The 26,918-nt window shown below is 34.2% G+C and overlaps 1 protein-coding gene across 9 annotated transcripts in view; it reads right to left on the reverse strand.

The window, feature by feature from the left end:
- Positions 1-26,918, reverse strand: part of NBEA (neurobeachin) — a 662,067-nt gene that overhangs the window by 415,974 nt on the left and 219,175 nt on the right. For all 9 annotated transcript variants that reach the window (XM_087865187.1, XM_045796974.2, XM_045796975.2 and 6 more), the window contains exon 30: positions 9,432-9,870. In XM_087865187.1, coding sequence (XP_087721313.1) covers positions 9,432-9,870 — 439 coding nt within the window. The remainder of the gene's footprint in view (positions 1-9,431; positions 9,871-26,918) is intronic.

Raw genomic sequence — 26,918 nt, forward strand, 5'->3', positions numbered from 1 at the left:
TTAATAATTATTACCACTGTGTAAAATGAAATAATTCTGTGCCTATATCATATAAGGTATCTGGTTATACTGATCTATCAATAGAGAAAAACAAACTAGTATTTTGGGTTTATCATCAAAACTCTTCTCTAAACTTCTAAACTAATTGTTGAGATGCACTATTTCACTGGCTATCCAGCAAGAAAGCAAAATTATCAACTCTCAATTTGAAAAAAAGTCATTTGTAAACTGTGGATAAAATAAGAAACACAGGTTGGCTTTTAGTGCTAGGAGTCAGATTTGTAGATTGTAAGAAAACTATTGCCCCAAACTCCTGATTAATAGGTCATTACCAACTTTGGGCAAAAAGTCTATTAACAGACTACTATAGGCATCTTGTCAAGTGCTGAGACTATGCAAAATACATTGTGAAAAATTAATTATATGAATGAGAGAAAAAATTTAATCTCAACGACCCATAACAATGGATGGTAAATAATTACAAACAACATTAAATGCCAGTCTACTAGAGAACTGAAAGCATCTGGTTCAACAGCAATTAATGTGAAAGCCTCCGGACACGTCCTTGAGAGCAAACCCAGCAGAATCTGGTAGTGCCACACGGCATTTAAATATAGTAGCACAGTGGCTAAAAACCGAGTTTTCAATGCCAGACATATATGAATTAGAATTCTACCTCCAATAATTACTAACTGTGTGGTATCGGGCAAGTACATCTCTCTAAGCTCCATTCTCCTCAGTTTAAAATGAGACTCATAATAGTTTGTACCTCATAAGATTGTTAAAAAGATAGATGGATATAATACATACAAACTGTTTAGCAGTTTGCCTGGAATATCATAAGTGATCAATACATTTTAGCAATTGTTAGGATTGCTATGGCTGCCTAAAGTGCTGATGTGATCTGGGTCTCCAGCAGCAAAGGTACACAGTTTGAAAGAAACAATAATCCTGATATACTTTGTGACTGTCGGACCTCATAAACAAAACCCTGTGTGCAGTTTTAGGCATTATATTTCAAGAATAAGGACATGCCCATAAAAGAATAGTTAGGATGACAGTAGATGTGGAATGAGTCATGGGAAGAAAGGCTGAGAGACTAGAAAATTATAGTAAAAAAATTAAACCAATTTTTAAAAATCTGAAGGTATATGAAAAGGAAATAAGATGAAACTCCTATATATTTCCCTATCAAATTAAAACCAACAAGAGGAAAAATCTCTAGTAACTTTTATGAGCTCCAGTTTCCAACTACTGATGTGTTCAAATGGATGATCACGTCACCAGCGTTGTGTTGAGAGGTGGGAAGCTGGATTTGACTGAGTTCTCAGATTCTTTCTCAGCCTACAACTTTACGCAGCCTATTTCTCCTTTGATTATAATGGCCAAATAGTTTACTAGCATCAGAGTACTATACATTCTTGTCCTTAATATCACTTCTTCAACATTCCCATCCCCTAACACACTAAACTATTCTCTGTCCTAACAATCTATTTTACAAATAACTTGCAAGTTTACATTTATCAACATGTGTTGATTAACACATTATGTGAAAACTGAACTTTTCAGCCCTTACAAAATCTTCCATCAGTGACTCAACATGTTCCACTTGGTAACCTATCCCATCCAGACCAAAAGGCTTACCTAGTAGTCTACATAACCATTGTGGGTACCCATTTTGATTCCATTAATACCCTAAAGTATATGGATTTTTCTAGGGTGAGCAAATAATTATCTGGATTTCAAAAATACAGCCACAAAAATGTTAAGAGCCACCAATCTAAACTATTAACACATTCCAACTAAACTATTACCATTCCAGTCTTCTTCTAAATCTGTTATTCATACAGATGCTACACAGAATCCTCTATACTACACTTTACCAACTGCATTTTTCTATCTTAAGAATATTCTTTCCATGTTTTCCCACACAATTTCATAGTTCTGTTCCATACCTATGACAGCAAACTATAAATAAGAAGATGATTCCTCTGTACTACATAAAATTCACACATTGTAAAAGTTATCATCAAAATAGCACAAGCCAAGAACTTATTCAACGTAACTCACTTCAATAAAATGTTCCATTGAATGGTCAACTATAGGTTTTGTAATACACTGATATATAATACATATAAGTGTTAACTTTTCCATAACTGAATTTATCCTATCTCAAAACCAGAGATTTGGGGTATGGTCTAAGCTTCATTCATTCATTCAACAAATATTTATTGAGCACTATGATGTGGGAGGGGCGGTTCTAAATTCTGACATAAAGAGATATATAGAACAGACAAAATCTGTGCCTTCATGGACTTACATTCCACTACAGAGAGACAGAAGATACAATAACATGAATGAGTTAATACAGTATATGAGATGGAAAGTGCTATGAGAAAAATAAAGCACAGACAGGAATAAGGAGAGTTGCTAAGAGAAGACTCACTAAAAAAAGTATTTGAAGAAACACTGGAAGGTGCAAGAGGAGCAAGCTATGAAGATATCCAGAGAACAGCATAAGAGTGTCACAGGCAGAGGGACCAGGAAGAAGGCTAGTGTGAGTCTAGAAGATGTGGAGACTTGTAAGAGGTGAGACCAGAGAAGTAAGAGGGGTTCTGATCATAGGTCCTTACAGTCCATTGTAAAGATGTTGGCTATTTCTCACAGTGGGATCAGAAGCCATTAAAAGCTTATGAACAAGGGAGGAATATGATCTTAGGTTAAGCAGGACCATTCTGGCTGTTATATTAAGGATACACTTAAAGGGGGAAGGGCAAGTAGGGAAAGACTAGTTAGGAGTTTACTGTAATAAACCAAGCAAGAAATGATGTAGTTTGGATCAGAATGGCAAAATGAAAGTGGCGAAAAGTAGGTCAAATTTTGACTATACTAAGAAGGCAGAGCAAACAGGACTTGCAGAAGACGGGATGTGGGTGTGAGAGAAAAGTCAAAGATGATGTAAAGATTTTTGCCTTAAGCAACATGAAGGACAGACCTTCCATTAACTAAGATAGGGACGAATATGGTTGGAACAGTTATTAATTACCCAAATAGTGACGTTGAATAAGCAATTGGATAGATGAGTCTCTAGTTGAGGAGAGAGGACAGGGCTGAGACATAAATTTGGGAATCATCAACATATATACTATTCAATGCCAGGAAAGTGGATAAAATCACTGAAGAAGTGAGTGCAAATGGATAGGAGAAGTGGTTCAAAGACGGAGTCTTGGAGTGTCCATTAATTAATCCCGTGAATCTTATAAAAAGTTTCCTACTTTATCTGCATACCTCAAGATTTGGCCTATGTATAAAGTGAGATACTGAAGATAAGAGTTTTTCAATAGTGACTCATCAAGGCAAGTGAGTTTTATAATTATTTGTGACACCCTCTAAGAATCCCTTTCTTCTTTCTGCTCCCTTTCTCTTTTCTGTAACACTTATTGAGCACTGACAGGTTAAAGGAATACAACTTCATTGACAAGTTTGAGGGATAAAAGAAAAGTTAAGATATAACCCATGGATTAGAGATACCTGAATGAAATACAAGAAACCAACAAATCAACTGTGCAATATATTTCAATAATTGCTTTGATCAGAGTTATGCACAGGATCTTTCAGGAAGACAAAGGATGTGCATTATTGGGAAGAGTGAGCTGAATCTAAAAGTAGCACAAAGGGAATTAGCCAAGAAGAGAAAAGTTCAGTAGTAAAACCTTAGTGAGGCAAAGAGATAGGAGAAAACATAGCAGACTGAAGGAACTGCAAATACAATCTTATGACTGATGTAAGGATATTTCTAAGAAGATAAACTAAGAAGTTCATCTTTTATTTTGTAATATATTTTGTAATAAGCAAAAATTATTTCAGAATTTTTATCAGTTTTGCATATAAGAAAAATGACTCTGGCATAAATGTGGAAGATACACTGGTGGGGGTGGTGGGGACCTAGAAGTAGTGTGGCTAGTTAGGAGATAAGAGAAGGAATCCACTTGAGAGATACTGAAGGGTGTAAAGTGAGGTGATAACTTTGGGAATGGACATGTTCTATCTTTTCTGGGATTCAGGTCTTTTAAACAAGTTCAAAAATAGCTACCTGCTACTTTTTTGAGACTAATTACAAGATCATTTCATTTATTGGATTTTGGAACTTTCTGGGACTTTTAAGAAATAATGCATTATTTCATATGCTGAGAAACTGAGTCCCAGAGAGCCAAAGAGAAGAAAAGTCACATCACATAACTAATTACAAAAAGATCCATTATTAAATTAATGCCCAGTTCTCCTAATTTCCAGATTAACACTCTTCCCTAACAAGGCTTATATAAATGTTAAACATTTATCTTGAAAGACAAAATTGGAGCTTAGCAAAAAACAATGTCACTGATTTTAAGGGTGATACGACAATTTATTGCAGCTCATCAGAAATCACAAGGTTACTGCTATGATATTTTCATGTTTTGTATGTCTGTATTTCATAAAATATTTAGAATACCATTGAAAAAATATGTATGAGGTAACTGAGAATTTCATTAATCCACTTTTTAAAGAGAGAGACTTATTCAGCTCGCTGACTTGTCTGTGTAAATGCCAGGAGAGGCAAAGGCAACAACACAGGGAAAATGAGGAACCACCATAATCAGTCAAAACTACATCTTCTGCAACTGGCCTTAAAATACTATACCTAGGAGACACTTGGAGCATAGTAAAATCTGGAATTTCAGTGGCTAGACATCATAGAAACTTTGAAATGTAAAGGTTGGCAGACTTTTAATCAATGTGGCTTACAATTACATTTTCATCCTTTAAGTGATAGAAGCGAAACATTTCACAAAAATTAGAAAAAGGAACAGAAATTGAAGTTCAGCAGTAATTATAATTTTTTATAATCTTAAATCAATGTAGGAAGATTCCACCCTCTATATCAAACATTTCTTTATTATTTTCCCTAAACTGTCATCCTTAGCACTAATGTTAAAAATGTTAATATTAAAAAACTAGAGAGTAAACAGCTAGCTGAACTTTATATTTTAGGTTTAATAATATGAAGGCTATCTATATTGCTTTTTTAGTCCTATAATATTTACAGTTTTTATTTTAGAGATTTTCTTATTCAGAGAACAAAACACTTACACACTTGAAAGTAAGGAAATTAAAAGTTTGAGGGGAAAAATATACAGACCAGTAATTCAAACATAAGTGGGATTGTAAAATCAAAAGGGATGAAATATAAATCATGTAAGATCAATGTCTGTTAGCCAGAGAAGCAACACAATTGTGAGCTTTCTGTGATATCCCAGACATAAAATAATTTTCTAAAACATAATAACGGTTAAAACGAAGAAGCATATTGTTCGCTTTTTTTTTTTTTTTCCTGTCTTTTGTCCAAACTAAGGAAGCGGTGGGGGGGGGGGGCAGGGGGATTACCTTAGAAATCCCTGGGGAATTAAGACTGACCTAAATCACAAATATATACCAAATTCTCCAAAGACTACGATCGGGTGGATGTACAAGATTACAGTCTTAACATAAAAGATAGGATAAAACTTAATTTGTGGTTTTAAAGTGTTACCCCAACCTAAAAATTACACAGGTACGAATGTATAAACAAAATATAGCTCAGCTAGAATATTTTATAAACTATATATCTATATTTAAATCTATCAAAAGAGATTGTATTGCTGGGGGGCTTCACAATTTGGTTTATGTGTTCTATGATGAGATTATTAACCACTTCGGTTAGAAATCAAACCATGATAATGTTATCATAACTGTATTTCTTCTATATACATAGTGCTTCCTCACTCTAGAACAGTACTAGAGAATCTCCAGCATTTTCAGTGCTTTAAAATTCATAAATATGTATTTGTTAGGGCCACTCAGTGTAATCAGACATATATGTAAATCTGCACAGATGATGACTGTAAGAAAAGAAAGAAAAAGAATCAGCACTTTTCAGATATGTAAGTAAGAGTATTTATATAATATTTCATAATACAATGTGATAAAATAATACTGAAAGAAAAAGTTTTATTTTAGGTAAGTTTAAATGTTCCTAAAATTTGATGTTGTAATCTACCTAAAGAAAATAATATTATAAATTTCACAACTGAAATTCAAAAATGCTCCATCCCATGTAGGGAGAAATACCCTAAGTGGTACATTAAGTTAACATAACTAAAATTACATCCATTGTTTTAGGCAGCTATTTTCAAATTTACAGTATAGAATGAGTATAAAGGATACATTGTTAGCATGTTTACAATAAAACCAATAAACTATTGGCTAAACAAAATAAAATCCTAGGTGACCTCCATTGGGATTGCGCAGTATTATTAGGAAGTATGATTTAGTTACAAAGAAATGAGCAACTGAGACTATAGCTATTTTTCAACTACAGATAAAAATGAAAAATACATTATTGGTAGAGTAAGACCCATGATAATTCTGTGTTTGAAACTGGTAGTAGTCAGGACTTTGCTTCTAAGGCCTGTCATCTCGGATCCTATTTTCAAGGAATTCAATCTGATGTTAAAAGACATGTCATAACTTGGATTTCAGACTTTAGTGCTTCAGAAATATGTTTATATAATTCATAATGTAATTATAGCTACCTTAAGACAGATAAGGCAAATGGTAGCAATATATTGGAAATATAATTGAAAAATGCAGTTGTCCAGAAGCACTTGTGGGGATGATGTCTCTGAAAAGCTGCTCAAAGCTCTAGAGTTTGAAGTTAAATTTTTGATGTTGTCACTCTCAATCTATTGAATGGCTGACAGACAATCAAACCCGTCTGGCTGGCTGGCAGCTCATTTTGCTGGCAGGTGGCAAACAATTAGACACACCAATTTGTGCCTCCTGATGACATTAAAGCATGAAACTAAGTTGTATGCAGGGCCTAGTGATTTGTGTGAAAGCATTTCAAAAATAATACTCTTTGCCGTGGCAACTCATTTCAGACTGCCACCTCCCATTATGGCTTTGAGCAGTGAAGACGACAGACTTGAGTTACGTGCAGTGCAAGGCCGCTTCTGTTCAATCCGTCATCAGCGCCCCCTGAGACCTCAATCCCCTCCTTTCATCAATATCACCTCATCATTTACATTTGATAGTACTTGAGCTACTGCATATATTAACTACACTAGAGACCCTTTTCCTAAAAAGAATTGAAATATGCTTTGTGTGCCTCGATTTCATTTCTACTTATGCAATTTAGAATAATGATCCCACTCCCACTGCACTTTGCACAAATGCTACCAGGAACAAATGGAAAGTTCTATTTATTTTAAAGCAATATTCACAAAAGTGTAATAAATTTTGAGTAGCTGAGAATATTGGCACTCTAGTGATAGCTTCGTTAAGTTTTAATAAAAAAATTGTTCTAGCAATAATCCAAATTAAAACCACAAATATTGAAAATTTTTATTTCACTGGATTCTCTTAAGCAAATCACAATAATCCTCTGTATTTCCTTGTTTTGTATTTTAACAAAATTTAAATATATAATTTAAAAGTGGAACACAAAATTTTTATGACCCTAAGTTGAATTCTTATAACATTTTTATAGCTATATACAATTACAGATACTTACATATATGTTTACATATACTCATAAAGACACATGCACATATACCCAGGGAACATAAACCAAATAGGTGAAATAGAGGACATCAATCTCAGATGGCATAAGAAACGTCCAAGGAACTATACGAATGAACATCCAAATATAATATTAACACAAACTGCTAAAAAAAAAGAAATATTTATATTTTCCTACATTTTATAGCCCCTCCTTTTTTTTAGTTTTTTAAAATTCTGAGACTTTTACCTTGCATGACAATTTTTTGAAAACATTTCATCTCCATTTACTACTCTGTAAGTTCAATGTAGAGAACACTGTTCTTATCCATCTTTATATCTGACATAAGTAATGCTATTTATATTTTCATAGTAAATTTTCAAGAAGTATCTGTAGAACAGTAATTAAAATGTTTAAAGGTAAAGTTTAATTTATATTTATATATAAAAAAGATAATCTGTCTTAACTGAAAATGCCTTTACTGAAAATGTCATACCTCTACCCCTAAACACTAAAAAATTACTGTCTCTAATTTGCACAAAGCAGTATGGCTATTCTGGAAAAGTAATACAGAATAGCTATCACATTTTGACTATATGTTTATTTTTGACATTCCACTTTAAGAAACATTTGATTTCCTAACTTGATCTTCTCTCTCTAAAACAAAAAACAATTGTTTACCAATCATCTCACACACACATAAATTTTGGGTGGGGGGAAGTGTTTTCAACATCAATAACAATTTAATTCAGATGGTAAACAAATTCTTTAGTTTATATGCTAATATGTAAATATTAGTCCCAATATCAATGTTAAGTACTATTGTTAGTAATTATGACTATCCTAAAATATGTTTCTAATGCTGCATAAGTTTTTAAATAGTAGGATAAATTACATGAACACATTCTTTGGTTCTAAAATGTTATATCCTGCTTCTATGAACTATCATTTTTATGGCATATATTGTGGGACAAAAAAAAAAATTAGTTGTTCTCAAGTAAAAACCCTTGTATGATTTAACATCTGAATGCAGATATATGGTCCATGTTATAGTTTAGAAACCTAAAATGCCCTTCAACAATATTTACTTTCAAATACACACCTCAAAATATAGCCTTTGCATTGATTCTGAAAATTCCATCCATATTTTCAAATTTTTTCCATCCTTATATTTAAAACTCAAATTTGAATTTTATTACTTAAAGCAAACTATTTAGTCTCCAGCAGTTATTACAGTTTACAGTACAATGATATAGGAGGAATTTCAGAGCCAGACTAGATCTCGGGGAGACATAGTTTACCCCTCCCCCATTTTATTCTTTGAAACAATTAAGTCCAAAAAGATAAAAGCACTTCCTCAATGTAGTGTAGTCACTGATGATGGATTATAGTTAGAATCTGGATTTCCCTATTTCTAATTTAACATGCTGTCCTGCATACCATACTGAAACTCCTTTTTTGAGATGCATTATTTAAGTGCCTTACTATGAGATCAATCTGGTTGACCTATCACTTTGATACTCTTTGTAGTAAGAATTTATATTACTAAATATAAGGTTTTCGAGATCCTCCTAATATTTTTAAAAATAAACCCTAGTTTTCCTTCTGCATTTAGAGCACTATGAATAAAAAGTTCAGGGGCGCCTGGGTGGCTCAGTCGATAAGCGTCTGCCTTCGGCTCAGGGCCTGATCCCGGCATTCTGGGATCGAGCCCCACATCGGGCTCCTCTGCTGGGAGCCTGCTTCTTCCTCTCCCACTCCCCCTGCTTGTGTTCCCTCTCTCGCTGGCTGTCTCTCTCTCTGTCAAATAAATAAATAAAATCTTTAAAAAAAAAAAAAGTTCAGTACCCACCTGTCAAAGGAATGAAACTGCATAGGAAGAATAGCTTGCGCTTCTCTCTTCAATGCTGGATCTGGGTATGGGATAGGTTCAGGGCCACATTCTGCAATTTCAACTGGGGCAGCCACAAGACTTTTCAAGATCTCCTTGACATTGATGCCTTTCGTCTGACTAATGCTAGATATGGATGGTGCAGGTTTCAACAGTTCACTGGGGTTCTCAGTTAAGCTTTCCTGTGATTTTTTCACTTCAGATGACAAAGTGGATAACAGTTCACTCATGGCATCAGGGCCTGTGCCCGCCTCTAATTCTGCCCCATTCAGGATGCTAGCCACTTGCTCCTCTCCAATTCCTGAATCTGTATGTGGAATGGAACTTTCTAGCTGAATATCTTCACCAGGGGTTGGTGTTTCTTTTTCCTTTATAGTGTCTGGAAACGTAGCAGGTGTTTCTGTAATAAAAAAAAGCTAGTTTAAACAAAAAGCTTCACAAGTGAAAATCCAGTATTATTAATAAAATACTCTCACATACTGGAATAAAGAAAATAAGATCTGTGAGAAACAAAAAGAAATCTGCTAAATGGATGTGCATAACAATACAAGTGGATTAAAACATACCATCCACGTATACCTGTCATTTTGTTCAGGAATCTCAACAGAACCCTGTTTCTTTTAAAAGCCACCTGGCATTTCAAAACTGATGTCTTTAAAAGCACGGAGAAATAGTACCCATAAGAATTTCTTATAGCAGTTTATAAATAATTATTATATGATGTTCCCCTTTATCCTTTGTTAGCTACCAATCATATAAGAGAAATTGTTATGCTTCTGTAATATTACGTTAAAAATATGAAGCCATGTTATATTTTTTTTGGTACTTCAGTAACCAATAATATAATATCTAATTAAAATATTTAAACAGGTTAAAAAATATTATTTTAAAATCACATACATATTACACCTAAAATTCTGAAGAGTTAATAGCAAAAAACATGCCAAATGATTATTTCAAAAGGATAAATACTTGAATAAGAAAATAATGCTCTTCAAGAATTTAGCTTATATGTGCCTTTAAGAACAATTATTTTGGAATACTCATTTTTTGTGAATAAATAAAAATTTCAATTTGTGAAAACTGAAGCAGATAAAATATATGCAGATAGAAATATACATACAATATTATCAATTAAAATACAGAAACATCTTTAAAACTTAAGTGCCTATCAAATGCGTATCAATATCATTATGCAAACGTTGATGCAATGAGGTTCCCTATATAATAAAATGTTATCGAATTCTAAATGATGACCTTGAAAAGTTGATGTAATCTAGGGATAATAGCTTTTGATAAAGTCATGTTGAAGAAGAAAATAAGATAATATAGGTAAATTACTTGCAGGTCCTATATAAAGTAGATACTTAGTAAATGTTAGGTACTTGTATTACTCTGACTTATATATAAGTTTATCCTTTGTAAACCAAGAAGGACAGACTAAGTTATTTCTAAGATCTCTTCAAAATGAACATCTGTAAGTTCTATAAAACTTCCCTTAGGTATTTGTTATTTTAGTTGTACTTTATTTTGAAATGTTATTAGGACAGGAAATCAGGAGACTGTCCAACAGGGAATGGGCTATTTGGATTTCAGCAAGACATCTCACAAAACCTTTGGTGAAGTCTCTAGTAAAAACACAGAAAAATGTTCCTTTGCTGATCCTATTTTTTGGGTGGGATCATAATTTGTTCAAAGTTTTATACACACATGCTAAAGGAATAAACATAATGTGAAGGGATTTCTTTAGTTAGGCTCTACTAGACAGTTTTGTTAATTTCTTAAATGTAGATTAATGTCATGACATCCAAATTTACTGAACATGTGAATTTATTAATTTTTCCAGATTTCAGAATAATTTTGTCAAGTTTTCAAAAGAAAGAAAATACCTTTTATTTCTTTTGATTCTCCTTTTCTTGATTCAAGCTGTATTAGATACATACATTACTTTAAATTATAACATCTTCACATTATTCAACCTAATATACAATATTCATTTAAATTGGCTAAAAATGTACATCTTTCACAATTGAGTGTTTTATTGTCATTTTCCTCATATGTATTAAATAGGTTTGTTTGCTCAAGGATTTAGAATTGAAAGAAAAGATTAATCAGTAGAACATGACAATAATATTCAAACACTGGATGACCAACATAAAAAATAGTGTAGACCTATTCTTTGTTGTTCCAAGACTAAAAATTAAGATAACTGCAACAAAGTTTTGAGAAGACAGGTAATTTTAATAATACGCCTGGCAAAGCACTGGAGAAGGAAAAGTAAGAGGTAAGGTAACAGTTTCAGATTTTTTATAAAACCTGACAGAAAATAAGACTTAGAACAATAGCATTCGGATTAAGAGGAAAGGAAAAGAACAAAGATGCTTCTGGAATATCTAGCTGAAGAAAAAGAATGGAGACATGCCACTAACTGAGGAAGAAAGCAAAAGATTAGCAAGTTTGTTCAGAAATATCTGTCAGGGGGGTGCCTGGGTGGCTCAGTCAGATGAGCAACAAACTCTTGGTTTTGGCTTAGGTCATGGTCTCAGAGTTTTGAGATCAAGCCTGGAGGAGGGCTCCATGCTCAGTGGGGAGTCTGCTTAAGATTCTCTCCCTCTTCCTCTCTCCCTCTCACTCTGTCCTCCTGCTTGCTCACTCGCTCTAAAATAAAAGAATCTTTAAAAAAATAATTTTTAAAAATTTATTTATATATTTGAGTGAGCATACATGTGTGTGCAGGAGTGGTGGGGGAGGGGCAGAGGGCTAGAATATCAAGCAGACTCCCTGCTGCGCATGGAGCCCTACGTGGGCCTTGATCTCACAACACTGAGATCATGACCTGAGCTGAAACCAAGAGTCTGACATTCAACCAACTGAGCCACCCAGGTACTCCGGTTCAGAAATATAATGAATTCAATTTTGAAATCAATTGCATGCAGAATCTCTGAAATATTTATAGCTGTTGAGTCAAAAGGAATATAGTCATGTATTTTGGGATTATTCAAACTGAGATGATAATTGATACTTCAAAAGTTGATGAGATAAGCTAGGAATAAAGAATGAGAAAACTACTAAGGCAGTTATTGCCACTACTGGAGGTACTACTGAATTTATCTGATGCATGTTTGCATCTGTATATTATATATTTGGGGAGTAAAAACAATTGTGGCAAAATATCAGTAGAAAATTAAATAGCAGTAGTGAAGTTTCTATGACTATGGAACAGAGAATGTAAATGCAGAAACAAAATAAGAACATTAACAACAAATCACAGTGGCATGGTTATCAGCATGGGCTAACTTTTCTTCCAGAATTTAATTCTCAAAAGGCATATAGTCAAAGTCTAACTCCTAGTCTGAATTCGGCTGATTTACAGATTTGGCCTAGAGTTTGGCTTTATCCTAATGTGATGTTTCAGTATCTTTATATATGGCATGTTTTACATTAAGAGCTACACAAAAATGGTAACTTTTCAAGTTATATGAACCTGAAATATAAGCATTTTGCTACAAAGAGAATACCTAAGAAGTTAAAATCTTTGATTTAGGGTCCACAAGGTACCATATAAAAAGATTTTTCCATTAACTATGTAATTTTTTGCTTTTCTGTTAAATCGACTCTCAAGGAACAATGAAAATCTATAACTCACCAACTAGATACTTGGAACTCCAGTATAAAATGTTGACCTCTCAATTATAAAATGCAATTAAGTTTACTAGAATTGAATATTGGAATATTTTCAAGTAAATCATCAAAATATTTACATATAATTCTAATTTTGTTTACTATGACTTATAAATCAATGATTTCAAAATGAAGCAGTTTTTGATATTTCAATAATAATTCTATTCAAATAAATAAGCTTTGCAAAGCACACTTTGTGATCACATTGTGTAGAAATAAAAAATACCAATGGAAAATTTTCTAATAGTAATTGCACATAAAAAAGAGAACAGTAGTTCAAAAGCCTACCTTAATTTCCCACTATGCATTAACATTTTTACAGAGCATGCTCTCACTGTTGATAGCACCAACTTCAGTTTGGATAACTTACATTTTCAGACTGCTTCTCTGGGACAGTACAGTACTCTGAGGATTTAACCCAAGTGACTTCAATAGGATGTTAAGCATGAACAAGAGAGAAAGTACAAATGATTGCAGCTCCGCCAGCTATATCAATGACAGGAGACTTGTAATTTTTCAATTGTTCTTCATCAGTTTCTACAGCAAGAGGCCATGTTAGTACACAAAGCAGAAACATGACTGGCCTGAGTGATCTTAATCTTATCAGAAATCAGAAACAGGCAGTTGGATACCAGATGCCTCTTTTTCTTACTGATTTTCGTTGAACCTAATGAGTTCATCTAATACATTTTATGAAACATATAGGGTTAACTTCAGCAAATGACAGGATTTCTGTATGGGGACTTCATTTATCACAATCTTTTCTCCAAAAATCTTGTTTTACAGTGATGTATTAAGTGTTTCAATGTCTTACCTATTAAATAATTCAAACTATTGTTTTCCAAACTACTTAAATAAGAAATAACATTAAAGGAACATACAGCTCCTTCTCAGTATAGCACTAAAAATTCTATTATTTGCTCAAGTAGTAATACTAAGCAAACTAAATCACATTAGAGTAATTTAAAATACAAAAACCTATATATAATTTGTATGTTTTGTTTATAGTAAATCCAAAAATGCCAAATTACACAAAAATTAACCTGACTTCCAAGAAAAAAGCTGCCATATATAAAAAGATTTAAAATCATTATTATTCATTTTACACAAGACTCCAAAGCACTGAGTAATTTTTTGCAATTATTTATATATGACTTGATTTCTTGTTTGTTACATTAAATGTATAAGAATACAACTTCAGGAATTCAGTATTATCGATGAATATACTCATAACAGACAAAATTATAACTCAGGAGAAAGAACTAAGAGCCAAAAAGCTATTTCTAATTTAATGTTCTGATTATGATGTATAGATCTGTTTGGAATATATTACGCTTGGAATACTTTATGCTTTTTGGATGTGCACTAATGATTTTCACCAAATTTGGAATGTTTTCAGGCCACCATTTCTTTAAAAATTCTTCCCATTTCTGTGTCCTCTCTTCTCTTCAGCTCCTATTATTTGTATGTTGGTTCACTTGATGGTGTCTCACAGGTCTGAGGCTCTCCACTTCTCTTCATTCTTCTCATTCTGTTCCTCAGAGTAAGATCACAGCAACTGACCTGTCTTCAAGTGTTCTGGTTCTTTCTTCTGCCAACTCAAATACTCTGTTGAACCTCTCTAATGAATTTTTTATTTTAGTTATTATAATTTTCAACTCCAGATTTGCTCTTTAATTCTTTTCTATGGTATCTCTTTACTGATATTCTCTTTGGTGAGACATCACCCTCATATTTTTAATTCTTTCATAAAGTATACCTTTAATTATTTGAGCATTTATACAAGCTGGTTGAAAAGATTTATCTAGTCAGTCCAACATCAGGGCTTCCTCAGGAGCAGTTTCTATGGACTGCTTTTTCCCCCTGTGTATTGGCCATCCTTTCCTCTTTCTTTACAAGTGTCAAAAATTTTTGTTGAAAATATTTTAAGTATAATGTGGAAATCTTGGAAATCAGACCCTTCCCATGGGGCTCATTATTATTCTGTTTATTTACTGACTTCCCCAAACAAATTCTATAAAATTCCACTATAAAATTTTATAGAACTTTGATTTTTTTTTTTATATTCCCATCACCTGCAGCCACTGAAGTTTCTGTTCAATTAGTTTAGTGATCAGCTAATGATCAGACAAAGACTGCCTTACTTATCTTGCACCAGTACATCTTCCACTCTTTGTCAGAGGCTCTGGGTGTGCCGTAGGTCATGCTTTCAACACTCTCCAGTAGCCTTCATTTCTTGCTTGCACAAAGCCTTCAAGGTTACCCGGAGGTGAGTGATTGGGGCCTTTTCAGGTCTTTCCTGGACCTGAATACAGCCTCTAGAGTAGGGACATCTCATTCTCAGGTCTTCCTTTTAAGCTTTTGGTAAGTTTCTTATTTGGCCCAACTGGTACTGCCACCTCAGGCAGTTCCAATATTAAAAAAAAAAAAATAAAGAAAGAAAAGTTGCTGCTGATTGTTTCAAAAAACATCCAGGGCTTTTCTCATCAAGCAAGGTCTGATCAGTTTAAATAATGACAAGCTCTGTGAACGAAGCTTTATCAGGGAGCATCCAGATAGGTCAGATACAGTGCTTAGTGGACTTTCTGAAAACTCCAAACATAACTGGCCTCCTTCCAGTGCTGCTAGGCTGCTGGTTTTCACAGCTACTACAGTTGTCTGGATGCAGATTTTCAAGCACACTACAGAGCTGAGGAGAACTGGATACTAATAACAAATTAAATCACCAAAAAGCTTGTTCTGCTCATAAAGATTCTGCAGTTTTTCTTGAATTAGCACTCTCTGGATTGTTGCAAGCCTTTATTACTTTCCAGAGAATGGGAAAAGATGATTTTGACAATTTTTGCCAGTGTTCTCATTGCTTTTTGGAGAAATTCTTTGGAGGTCCATATTCTACTCTTTCAGAAGTCCTACCTCTAAGTGATGTTTACAATTCCAATTTGTACATTTTGAATTGAATAAAGTATCAATTATCAGTTATAAAATATCTATTTATCTATATATATGTGTGTGTGTGTGTGTGTGTGTGTGTGTGTGTGTGTGTGTGTGTATATATAGTTTTTCCTTTGCTCTAGCTTGTTGTAGTACTCTATCTCTTCTCAAAGAAAAAACACTTTCCTATTAAAATACATAATGCATTTCCATAGTGTTATGGAGGCAGCCATTAGCACTAATAATAAAATGCCAACATATATGCCTGAAACTTGTCTTCAGTTGCAGAAAAACAAAAGCAACCAAGTAATGGTATAATTCTGTTAACATTATCAGATAAACCACGATTTGCATGTTATACATGGTTAAGAGTTCAGGCTTTGAAATTAAGACTGACTTTCAGTGAAGACTTGTTTACCTCTTATTAGCTTTGTGATATCAGAGGAGCCATTTAAGCTTTCTCAACCTCCATCTTTTACCTGTAAAATTGGCACAGTAACAGTACATACATTATAGAGTACACATTATACAGTACAGTGTTGTGATGATTAAAGAATATAATTTATGAATAGTGTCTGACATTGAGTAACCTCGCCAGAAATTTTTGTACCTCCTGTTGCCATTATTGATTTTACTGTTATCATCATCACCATCACCATATCCTTTAGGAAAATATAGAGCCAGACCATCTATCAGTTATTCTCTCTACTCATCTTCAACTTCTATCTTTCCTAGCTCTGGCCCCTCTATCTGCAGACCAGTATTTCCTATCCTAACAGAACAACTTCTCAACCCCACAACTTCTTATATTTCTAGCCCTTAACCTGCTTTGGTTATTGCTCCTTCATTTCTGGAAGGAGTATATCATAATTGAAAGGTCATGGTAATGTAATCAAATTGATCAAAGTTCCAATTCTGGCTCCACAACTTACTAGTTTTCCATGTTATCTTGGAAAAATTAGTTATGCTTTCAGAATTGCAGGGATTGCACTTGAAAAATGTAGATCTTAATTAGGCTGTAAGGATTAAGAAACTTGTCAGTCTATTACTTCTACTCTCCTTCCTTAATTCAGCTTTTCAAAGACTTGGAAGATTTCCACAGACATCTTAAAATTAATACATCTAGATATCTGTTTCCTTCCCCAGGTTAGGGAAATTTTCAACCATTACTTCTTCAAATAAAATTTCTTTCTCTCGCTCTTTTCCTTCTGGAAATCCTATAATGCAAATGTTAATGTGTTCTGATGTTGTCCCATATGAACATTAAATTATCTTCACTCTTTTTTATTTTTTGCTACTCGGATTATAGAAGTTCTACTACCTTGTCTTTGAGTTGACTTATCCTTTCTTCTGTTTCATGTAGTCTACTGTTGAACCACTCTAATTTTAAAGTTATTTTTTTCTTCAGCTCTGTAGCTTCTAGTTGGTTTTTTCTTATTTTTCCCATCTCTTTGTTGAAGTTCTCGCTATGCCCATACATTCTTCTTCCCAGTTCAGTGAGCATCACTATGACCATTATTTTTAACTTTTTATCGGGTAAATTACTTATCTATATTTCATTAGTTTTTTTCTGATGTTTTATCTTTTTCTTTCATTTGGAACATATTCCTCTGTTTCTTCATTTTGCTTGACTCTCTGTCTTAGTTTCTAATGCATTAGATGAAACCACCACCCACCCCAGGCTTAAAGGAGTGGGCTTCTATAGGATATGAATCTTGAATTCAACCCAAAGGCCCCAGCTATCTGTTGTCTCTCAAACCTTTGCACTTGTCCAAGCAGCCTACGATGTTTTAATAGCTCCCAGTAGTTGATGAAGTGTAAAGACCTAGGTGACTCAGGTTAATTAGATTGACAGACCCTCAGGCAGGAGCTCTTTAAATGAAAATACATACATACATACATGAAAATATGTATGGTTCTATGGAACCAAAAGTGTAAGCCCCACTGGCCACAAGAGCCAGATGAACTGGCAGTCTCCCCTGAGTCGCAGCTGCAAAAACCAGGGATCTGGGTTGAGTGCATATGTTCTTTTCTGAGAGATACCAGTAAGCTGAAGCCAGGGAGAAGAAAAGCACCAAGGTGGCATTCACAGCCTATATGCTTTAGGATCAACTCCACAGGCCATAAAATACATACATAAGGCCAAGCTCCAGGACAAGCAAATAGGCCTCCTTCACAGAAAGACCAGAGGGTGTGCTTCAGTCTGTTGTCTGTTTAGTACCCCGAGGGTGGCATCCTGCCAAGAACTGTTGCTCAGGAATGAAAGCTCCCCTACCCACAAGAGCCAGGTGATGAAGGGGCATCCCCTGAGTGGGCAGCCGCAGAAAACAGGGCAACAGACATAAAAACCAGAGCACTAGAGACATGTAACGCTCCCCAGGAGACACTGGTGCTCTGGAGTGCAGCAGAGAGAGCATGCAAAGATGGTGCCTGCTCTCTGAGGTCTCTGGAAGTGATTACAGTCAGCCTTTAGATGAATGTTTAATTAGAAGCCTGGCCCTCAGGGTATAGCATGATTAGCTAATAAGCCTTCTTCTCAGAAAGACAGAATTTCTGGGTCTGCTCCCTCTAACTGTGTCCTGTGGATGGCAGCTGTTTAAGAACTCTTTCCCCATTGGTTACAGCCCTGTTAGACTTACAAGCATAAGCTGCCAGAGTCAGATGATATACAGTTGTCCCCTGGCAGAAACTGCAAAAATTGGGAAGCCAGACTGGGGCATAAGCTCCTTTCTGGGTAACACAGATTATTACAATCCCATAATACCAGGAACACAAGGTCCTCTGTCATTCAGAGCCAGATGGTCAAGAGGTTTTTCCTGGGTGGCAGCCACAAAACTCGTGTAAACTAAACTCTCCAATCAGACATGTGTAAACTAAATTCTCCAATCAAAAGATATAGAGTGGCTTAATAGATTGAAAAACAAAAACAAAAAACAGGAACAATCTATATGCTGCCTTCAAGAGACTAACTTCAGATGCATGCAGAGAATAAAAGTGAAGGGATGGAAAAAGACATTCCATACCAAAAGAAAGGTGAAGTAGCTATACTTATATCAGAAAAAATAAACAAAAACAAAAAACACACTTTATAACAACGACTGTAATAAGAAACAAAGATGGTAGTTACATTATGATAAAGGGGTCAATTGGACAAGAGGATATATAACATATGTAAATATTTATGCATCCAACATAGTAACACCTAAATACATAAAGCAAATATTAACAGACCTACAGGAGAAATAGACAGAAAATTAATAAGGAAACAGCAGCCTTAAACACTACCTTAGACCAGATGGACTTAACAGATAATATAGGGAACATTTCATCCAAAAACAACAGAATACAGTCTTCTCAAGTGCACATGGAACATTCTCCAGAATACATTAGGCCACAAAACAAGTTTTAATCAACTTTAGAAAACTGAAATTTTATCGTGCATCTTTTCTGACCACAGTGTTATGAAACTAAAAATCAGCTACACAAAGAAAACTAGAAAATTCACAAATACATAGAATTAAACAACATGCTACAACAACTGATCAAAAGAGAAATAAAAAAATACCTTGAGACAAAAGAAAATGGAAATATAACATGCCAAAATTTGTGGGATGCAGCAAAAGCAGATTTAACTGAGAAGTTCATAACAATAAATATCTACCTCAACAAAGAAGAAAAGCCTCAAATAAACAATCTAACCTTACACCTCAAGGTGTTAAAAAAAGATGCAGAAAAAGAAGAATAAATGAAGCCCAAAGTTAGCAGACAAAAAAGGAAATAATGAAGAGTCGAGCAGAAATAAGTCAAATAGAGACTAAAAAGACTATACAGAAGATCAATGAAACTAAAAGCTGATTCTTTGAAAAGATAAAGAAAATTGACAACCTTTAGTTAGACTCATTAAGGAAAAAAGAGTACTCAAATAAATAAAATCACATGTGAAAGAGGAGCTCTTACAACTGACATCACAAAAATACAAAGGATCATAGACTACTACAAATAATATGCCAGTGAGTTAGAAAACCTGGAAGAAATGGACAAATTCCTAGAACATACAGTCTGCCAAGTCTGAATCATGAAGAAATAGAAAATCTGAAGAGACTAATTACTAGTAAGGAGACTGAATCAGTAATCAAAACCTACCGAGAAACAAAAGGGCTTCACCTTCAGGACCACATGGCTTCACCAAACATCAAAGGAAGAATTAGTACCAATCCTTCTCAAACTCTTCCAAAATTAGAGGAAGCTGTTCCAAACTCATTTTATTGAGGCCAGCATTACCCTGATACTAAAACCAGACAAGAAGACCACAAGAGAAGAAAATTATAGGCCAATATCCCTAATAAACATATATGCAAAAATCCTCAACAAAATATTAGCAAACTGAATTCAACAACACATTAAAAGGATCATATACCACAATCAAGTGGGATTTATTCCAGGGAAAGAAGGATGGTTCCACACCTGCAAATCAGTTGATGTGATAAACCACATTAACAAAAAGGATAAAAATCACATAATCATCTCAATAGATGATTTGACAAAATTCAACATCAATTTTTTTAATAGACTTAATTTTTTTTAATGAGAGAGACAGAAAGTGTGAGTACGAGCTCGGGAAAAGGTAGAGGGAGAGGGAGAAGCAGGCTCCTGGCTGAGCAGGGAGCCCTACACAGGGCTCAATCCCACTGGGATTACCACCTGAGCTAAAGGCAGGTGCTTAACCAACTGAGCCACCCAGGCAGCCCTTAACATCAATTTATTATATAAACTCTCAACAAAGTGGGTAGAGAGGGCTCAACATAACAAAGGCCATATATAACAATCCCACAGCGAACATCATCAATGGTGAAAAACTGAAAGCTTTTCCCCTAAGATCAGGAACAGGAGAAGGATGCCCACTCTTGCCACTTTTATTCAATCCTAGGTAGAATGATTAGGCAAGAAAAGAAACAAAAAGCATGTAAATTTTAAAGGAAGAAGAAAAACTGTCACTATCTGCAGATGACATGTTATATATAGAAAACCTTAAAGACTCCATCAAAAAAACTGTGAGAATAAACAAATTCAGTTAGCCATGGATACAAAATCACTATCTAGAAAACTGTTGCATTCCTATACACTAATCATAAACAATCAGAAAGAATTTAAGAAAACAATCCCACTTACAACTGCATCAAAAAAAAATTAAATACCTAAGAATAAATTTAACCAAGAACGTAAAGAACTGTATGTTGAGAACTGCAAAAGATTAATGGAAAAACACTGAAGAAACAAATAAATGGAAGATATTCCATGCTCAAAAATTGGAAGAATCAATATTATGAAAATGCCCACACTATCCAAAGCAATCTACAGGTTCAATGCAATCTTTATCAAAATTCCAATGGCATTTTTCACAGAAATAAATAATCTTAAAATTTGTACAGAACCACAATGGACCTCGAAGAGCCACAGCAATGTTGAAAAAGAACAAAAAAGCTGGAGCTTCATGCTGCCTGATTTCAAACTATATTACAAAGCTACAATAATCAAGCAGGATGGTATTGGCATAAAAACAGAAACACTGATCAGTGGAACAGAATAGGGAGCCCAAAAATAAACACAGGCCAACATGGTCAATTTATAACAAAAGACTTAAAAATACACAGTCCCTTCAATAAATGATGTTGGGAAAACTGGACAGACACATGCAAAAGAATGAAACTTGACCACTATTGTATACCATACACAAACATTACCTAAAAATGGATAAAAGACTTGAACGTAAAATCTGAAACCATAAAACTCCTAGAAGAAAACATATGTGGTAAGTTCCCTGACACAGGCATTGGCAACAATTTTTTTAACCTGATACCAAAAGCAAAAGTAACAAAGCAAAAATACACAAATAGGACTACATCAAATTAAATCGTTTCTACAAAGCAAAGGAAACCATCAACAAAAAGGCAGCCTACTAAATGGGAGAAAGTATTTGTAAATTACACATCCAATAAGGGGCTAATATAAAAAATATATAAGGAACTCAATACAACTCAAAAGTAAAAAAATCCACTTTTAAAAAAGGCAGATGATCTGAAGACATTTTTCTGAAGACACAAAGATGGCCACCAAATATATAAAAAAAAATGCTCAACATCATTAATCATCAGGGAAATGCAAATCAAAATCACAATATGACTTCACACCTGTTAGAACGGCTATTATCAAAAAGACAAGAAATAACAAATGTTGGTAAGGATGTAAAGGGGAAAGAGCCCTTAGGCACTCTGCTGTGAATGGAAATTACTACAGCCACTATGGAAAACAGTTTAGAAGTTCCTCAAAAAACTAAAAATACAACCGCCATATGACCCAGCAATTCCACTTCTGGAAATTTATCTGAATAAAACAAAAACACTAACTGGAAAAGATAAATGCACCCCCATATTCACTGCAGTATTATTTACAATATGCAAGATATGGAAACAACCTAAATGTCCATCAATGGATGAATGGGTAAATAAATTGTGGCACATAAACAAAATGGAATATTATGCAGCCATTAAAAAGAATGAAATCTTGTCATTTGTGACACTATAGATGGACATCAAGGGTATTATGGTAAGTGAAATAAGTCAGAGAGAGAATTATCATATATCACTTCTATATGGAATCTTAAAAAAAAAATCAAGCTCATAGATACCAAGAAGGAACAGAGTGTGGTTGCTGGGGCAGGGGCGAGAAATGGGTGAAGGGAGTCAAAAGGTAAAAAGAAAAGAAAAATATTTAACACATTGTAAATGGAAGTCTTGGTCACTCTATTCAACCTTACTTACCAGTATTGTTTGCTTTGCTAAATGGCCATTTGATCTCAGAACTTCAGACAGATAGCTAGGCATTATTTTTGAAAACTTGGCATACTCTATGTCCCACATCCAATCTATTACCATATACTTTTATTTTTATCTCCAATGTATGTCTAATTTATCTTCCTCTTCAATCTCCTCGGCCACCACACCTTTGTGCTAAGCAAAAGCATCACTTACCTAGAGAGCAACACCCTCTAATTGGTTTATCTAGATTCCCTCAGCGTCCCATTTAATCTATTCCCTCATTATACCCAAAATGCTCTTGTAAAATTGTAAGCAGATTATGATACTTATAGTAGACAAAATAATGAACACTCCTCTTAAAGATGTCCATGTCCTAACTCTCATTAACCTATGACTGTCACCTTACACAGCAAGAAGGACATTAAATGGGAGGGCTTTGCAAAGGGAAGACTAGCCTGGATTATCCAGGTGGGCTCAATCTAATCTCATGAGTCCAGAGAGGAAGAAAACCTTCCCAGCTGTGCTAAGAGGAGGATGTAACTTCAGAACAGTATGAAAGATGCACTGTGCCAGGTTTCCAAGATGGAGGAAGGAGGAAGAAAGTCAGGAGCCAAGGAATATGGGTGGTCTCTAGAAGCTGAAAAGGCAAGGAAAATGGGTTCTCCTCAAGAGCCACCAAAAAGGCATACAGTGTTGAGGAAGACCTGATTTTAGCCTGGCCAAATCCGTATTAGATTGTCATCTATAGAACTGTAAGATAATATATTTGTGTTGTTTTAGGCCAATAAGTCTGTGGTATTTTGTAATGGCAGCAACGGAACACTAATACAATACTCCTCTACTTATTATAAAAACCCAATCCTTAGTTTTCAAGTTCTACATGATTTGGTAGCTGTCTACCTATCTAAACTCATAAAATGTTTCTCTTTCCCTTGATTCTTATCCACCTACATATGTTCTCAAAATATACCAAAAAATTTTTTTCAACACTGGCTAGTGTTTCAGAAATGTACTCCTACTGTCCTCATCATTTTTCTCAAACCCACTGAATTCATCTCTTTTTTAAAATATTTGTTTTATTTGTCAGAGAGAGAGAGGACAAGCAGAGGGAGCAGCAGGAAGAGGGAGAAGCAGGCTCCCCCCTTAGCAAGGTGCCTGATGCAGGGCTGGATCCCAGGATCCTGGGATCATGACCTGAGCCATAAGACAGACGCTTAATTGACTGAGCCACCAGGATGTCCCTGAATTCATCGTTTTGTTCCCAGTTTAGATGTCTCTTCTATGAAAAGTTATTCCCAACCCACAAATTAAATTAGGTTTCTTATTTTGTAGTTTCTCTTAATAGTCTATAATTTTATTCTTAGAATGCAGCATAACTTGCAATTGTATGTTTAAGTGTGTGGTTTCTATAAATGTATCTACCTTGCTAGAATGTTAGTTTCATAAGGACAGGGACTTTTTGTTCACTATTATATATTTCCAGTAACTAGGATGTAATAGGAAACCATTCATTTATTCAACAAACATATAATGAAGGAATCATAAAGTAAATTGAAAGAAAGGTTAAATTGGAGGATGGAAGAAAAAGAAAGGATGAGGAAAGGGAGGCTTTTGTTGGTACTCTTAATGATACTGAAAACAGACACTATTTCAAAAAGTTGATGTTTTTAAGAAATATTTGCTAGGAAAACCTGGGCATGATTTTTACCTGTAAATAAATGCAATATATATTATGCAACATCAGTATCCAATAAAAAATTTATAGATATTTTGATGACAGTGTTTTAGAGTACTTATAAGAGAAATCATAATGCATCCACACAATGGATTACAATGAATACATTAAAATGACTCCAAAAGGAAGAGAAAATAACAAATTTGTAATACTGAAATATGTATATGATATGAATGTAATAATTTACTTAATAAATTTTAACTTTATTTCTAAATATACAATAAATAATAACTGAGTGGTAAGAATATTTCTATATAAATTATTGGCATAAACTTGTTTCCTTAAGATATAATTCTAAGAGTAAAATTACTAGCTTAAGTGTTATAAAAAGTTTTATGCTATGTAAAGTGCACATCTCCGCATTCTAACCCTTCGGAATTTTGTCCAATTTGCAAATTATGGTATATGTGTGTGTGTGTGTGTGTGTGTGTATATATATATATATATATATATATATATATTTTTTTTTTTAGAGACTTATTTATTTGAGAGAGAGAGAGAGTACACGTTAGTTGGGGGGAGAGGGAGGGGGATGGGCAGACAGAATCTCCAGCAGGGTAGTCTGATGTGGAGCTCCATCTCATGACCTTGAGATGATGACCTGAGCCAAAATCAAGAGTTGGATGCTTAACCGACTTAGTCACTCAGGATCGAGGTATATTTTTGTTTCAATATAAATGTGGTTATTATATTTAAATATAATTTTCCTTATCTGTACTGTACATTGCTTTTCTCGTTAACTGATGTTTTCTACATGTTCCCTTATTGTGATACATTCTTTTAATTGATCTGTAAGAGCTCTTTATTCATTAAGGCTATTAAATTGTATCATATACATGTAAAAGTTCTCCTGTTTGCATTTGCTTCAAATTTTGTTGATATTTTCAGACATGGAGATATACGAAACTTTTATTTAGTCACATCTTTTACTTTAAACTTCAGCTTTTGATGTTATAATTTAAAACACCTTTTTTAGGGGCGCCTGGGTGGCACAGCGGTTAAGCGTCTGCCTTCGACTCAGAGCGTGATCCCGGCGTTCTGCAATCGAGCCCCACATCAGGCTCCTCCGCTGGGAGCCTGCTTCTTCCTCTCCCACTCCCCCTGCTTGTGTTCCCTCTCTCGCTGGCTGTCTCTATCTCTGTCGAATAAATAAATAAAATTTAAAAATAACCTTTTTTATATTAACTTTATCTTGAATTATGATCAGTTTCATTTTTACCTTTAAATTTAATGCATGTGAAGTATATCTGGCATAATATATGCAATAAGGATAGAAATTAATTTTTTCAAATGGTTGCCCATTGGTAACCTAAATACCATTTACCACATGATACTTCCTCTTCCATTTGACTAGAAAAATTGTACTTATAATATACTATATAACACACATAGTACTATATACTAATATATATACTATATGTGATACATTTATACCATAAGAAACATTCATACAAATTCTAGCCTATTTATAGACCAATCATGCCATATGCCTATTCTTTTACCATTACTACATTATCTTAACTATTTTATTTCTAGTGTTAATTCTTTTCCCTAATAATGAATTATTAGAGGAAAATCAACATATTTATTTATAAGTTCACCTAAATATTAACTTTATTCTTATTAAACCTAAAGTGAAATGATTAATATAAAGCTTCTACAGCTTCTAAACCAAGTTACCAATTAAAGTTTCTTGTCCCTGTTTTTAGCGTGTTTGATAAGGAAATACATTTTATGGCTATCATCAATATCAAGTTTTAAAAAAACTATTTAGCTTTCTCACTAGCTTACTCATGTACTAACAAATATTCACTATTAGTTCCAAGTGTCACGCTAGGTGTCAGGGACTACACTCTTGAAGTACACATTCCAATAAACAACTAAACAAGTAAATAAATTGTGTAAGTGCAAAAAAGGAAATGAAAACGATATAGTGGTAGAGAAGAGGCTGGTTGTGGGGAGGAAGCCACTCAGCTACAGCAGTCAGGGAAGGCCTCTGTGAGGTGGGTGCCTTTAGGGAGACACCTGAAGGATGAAAATGCACCAGTCATGCAAAAAATAGGGGAGAGAGAGAACCAAAAACCAGAAACAAAATACAAAGATCAAGAGGCAGGACAGTGTTTGTAATTATTAAGGAATGGGAAGACAGTTTGATTACAGTAGCATACTGAGCAAATGTGAGAATATGAGATAAAGCTGGAAAGATAACCAGCAAATTATCTGAAGCCTATATGATATTTTTACTCTAAATGCTGCCAGAAAATTTTAAGTTAAAAAAAAAAGAAC

This window comes from Ursus americanus, chromosome 10 (genome assembly GCF_024610735.1).
Source record: "Ursus americanus isolate L20-20 chromosome 10, mUrsAme1.1.p, whole genome shotgun sequence".
Lineage (NCBI taxonomy): Eukaryota > Metazoa > Chordata > Mammalia > Carnivora > Ursidae > Ursus > Ursus americanus.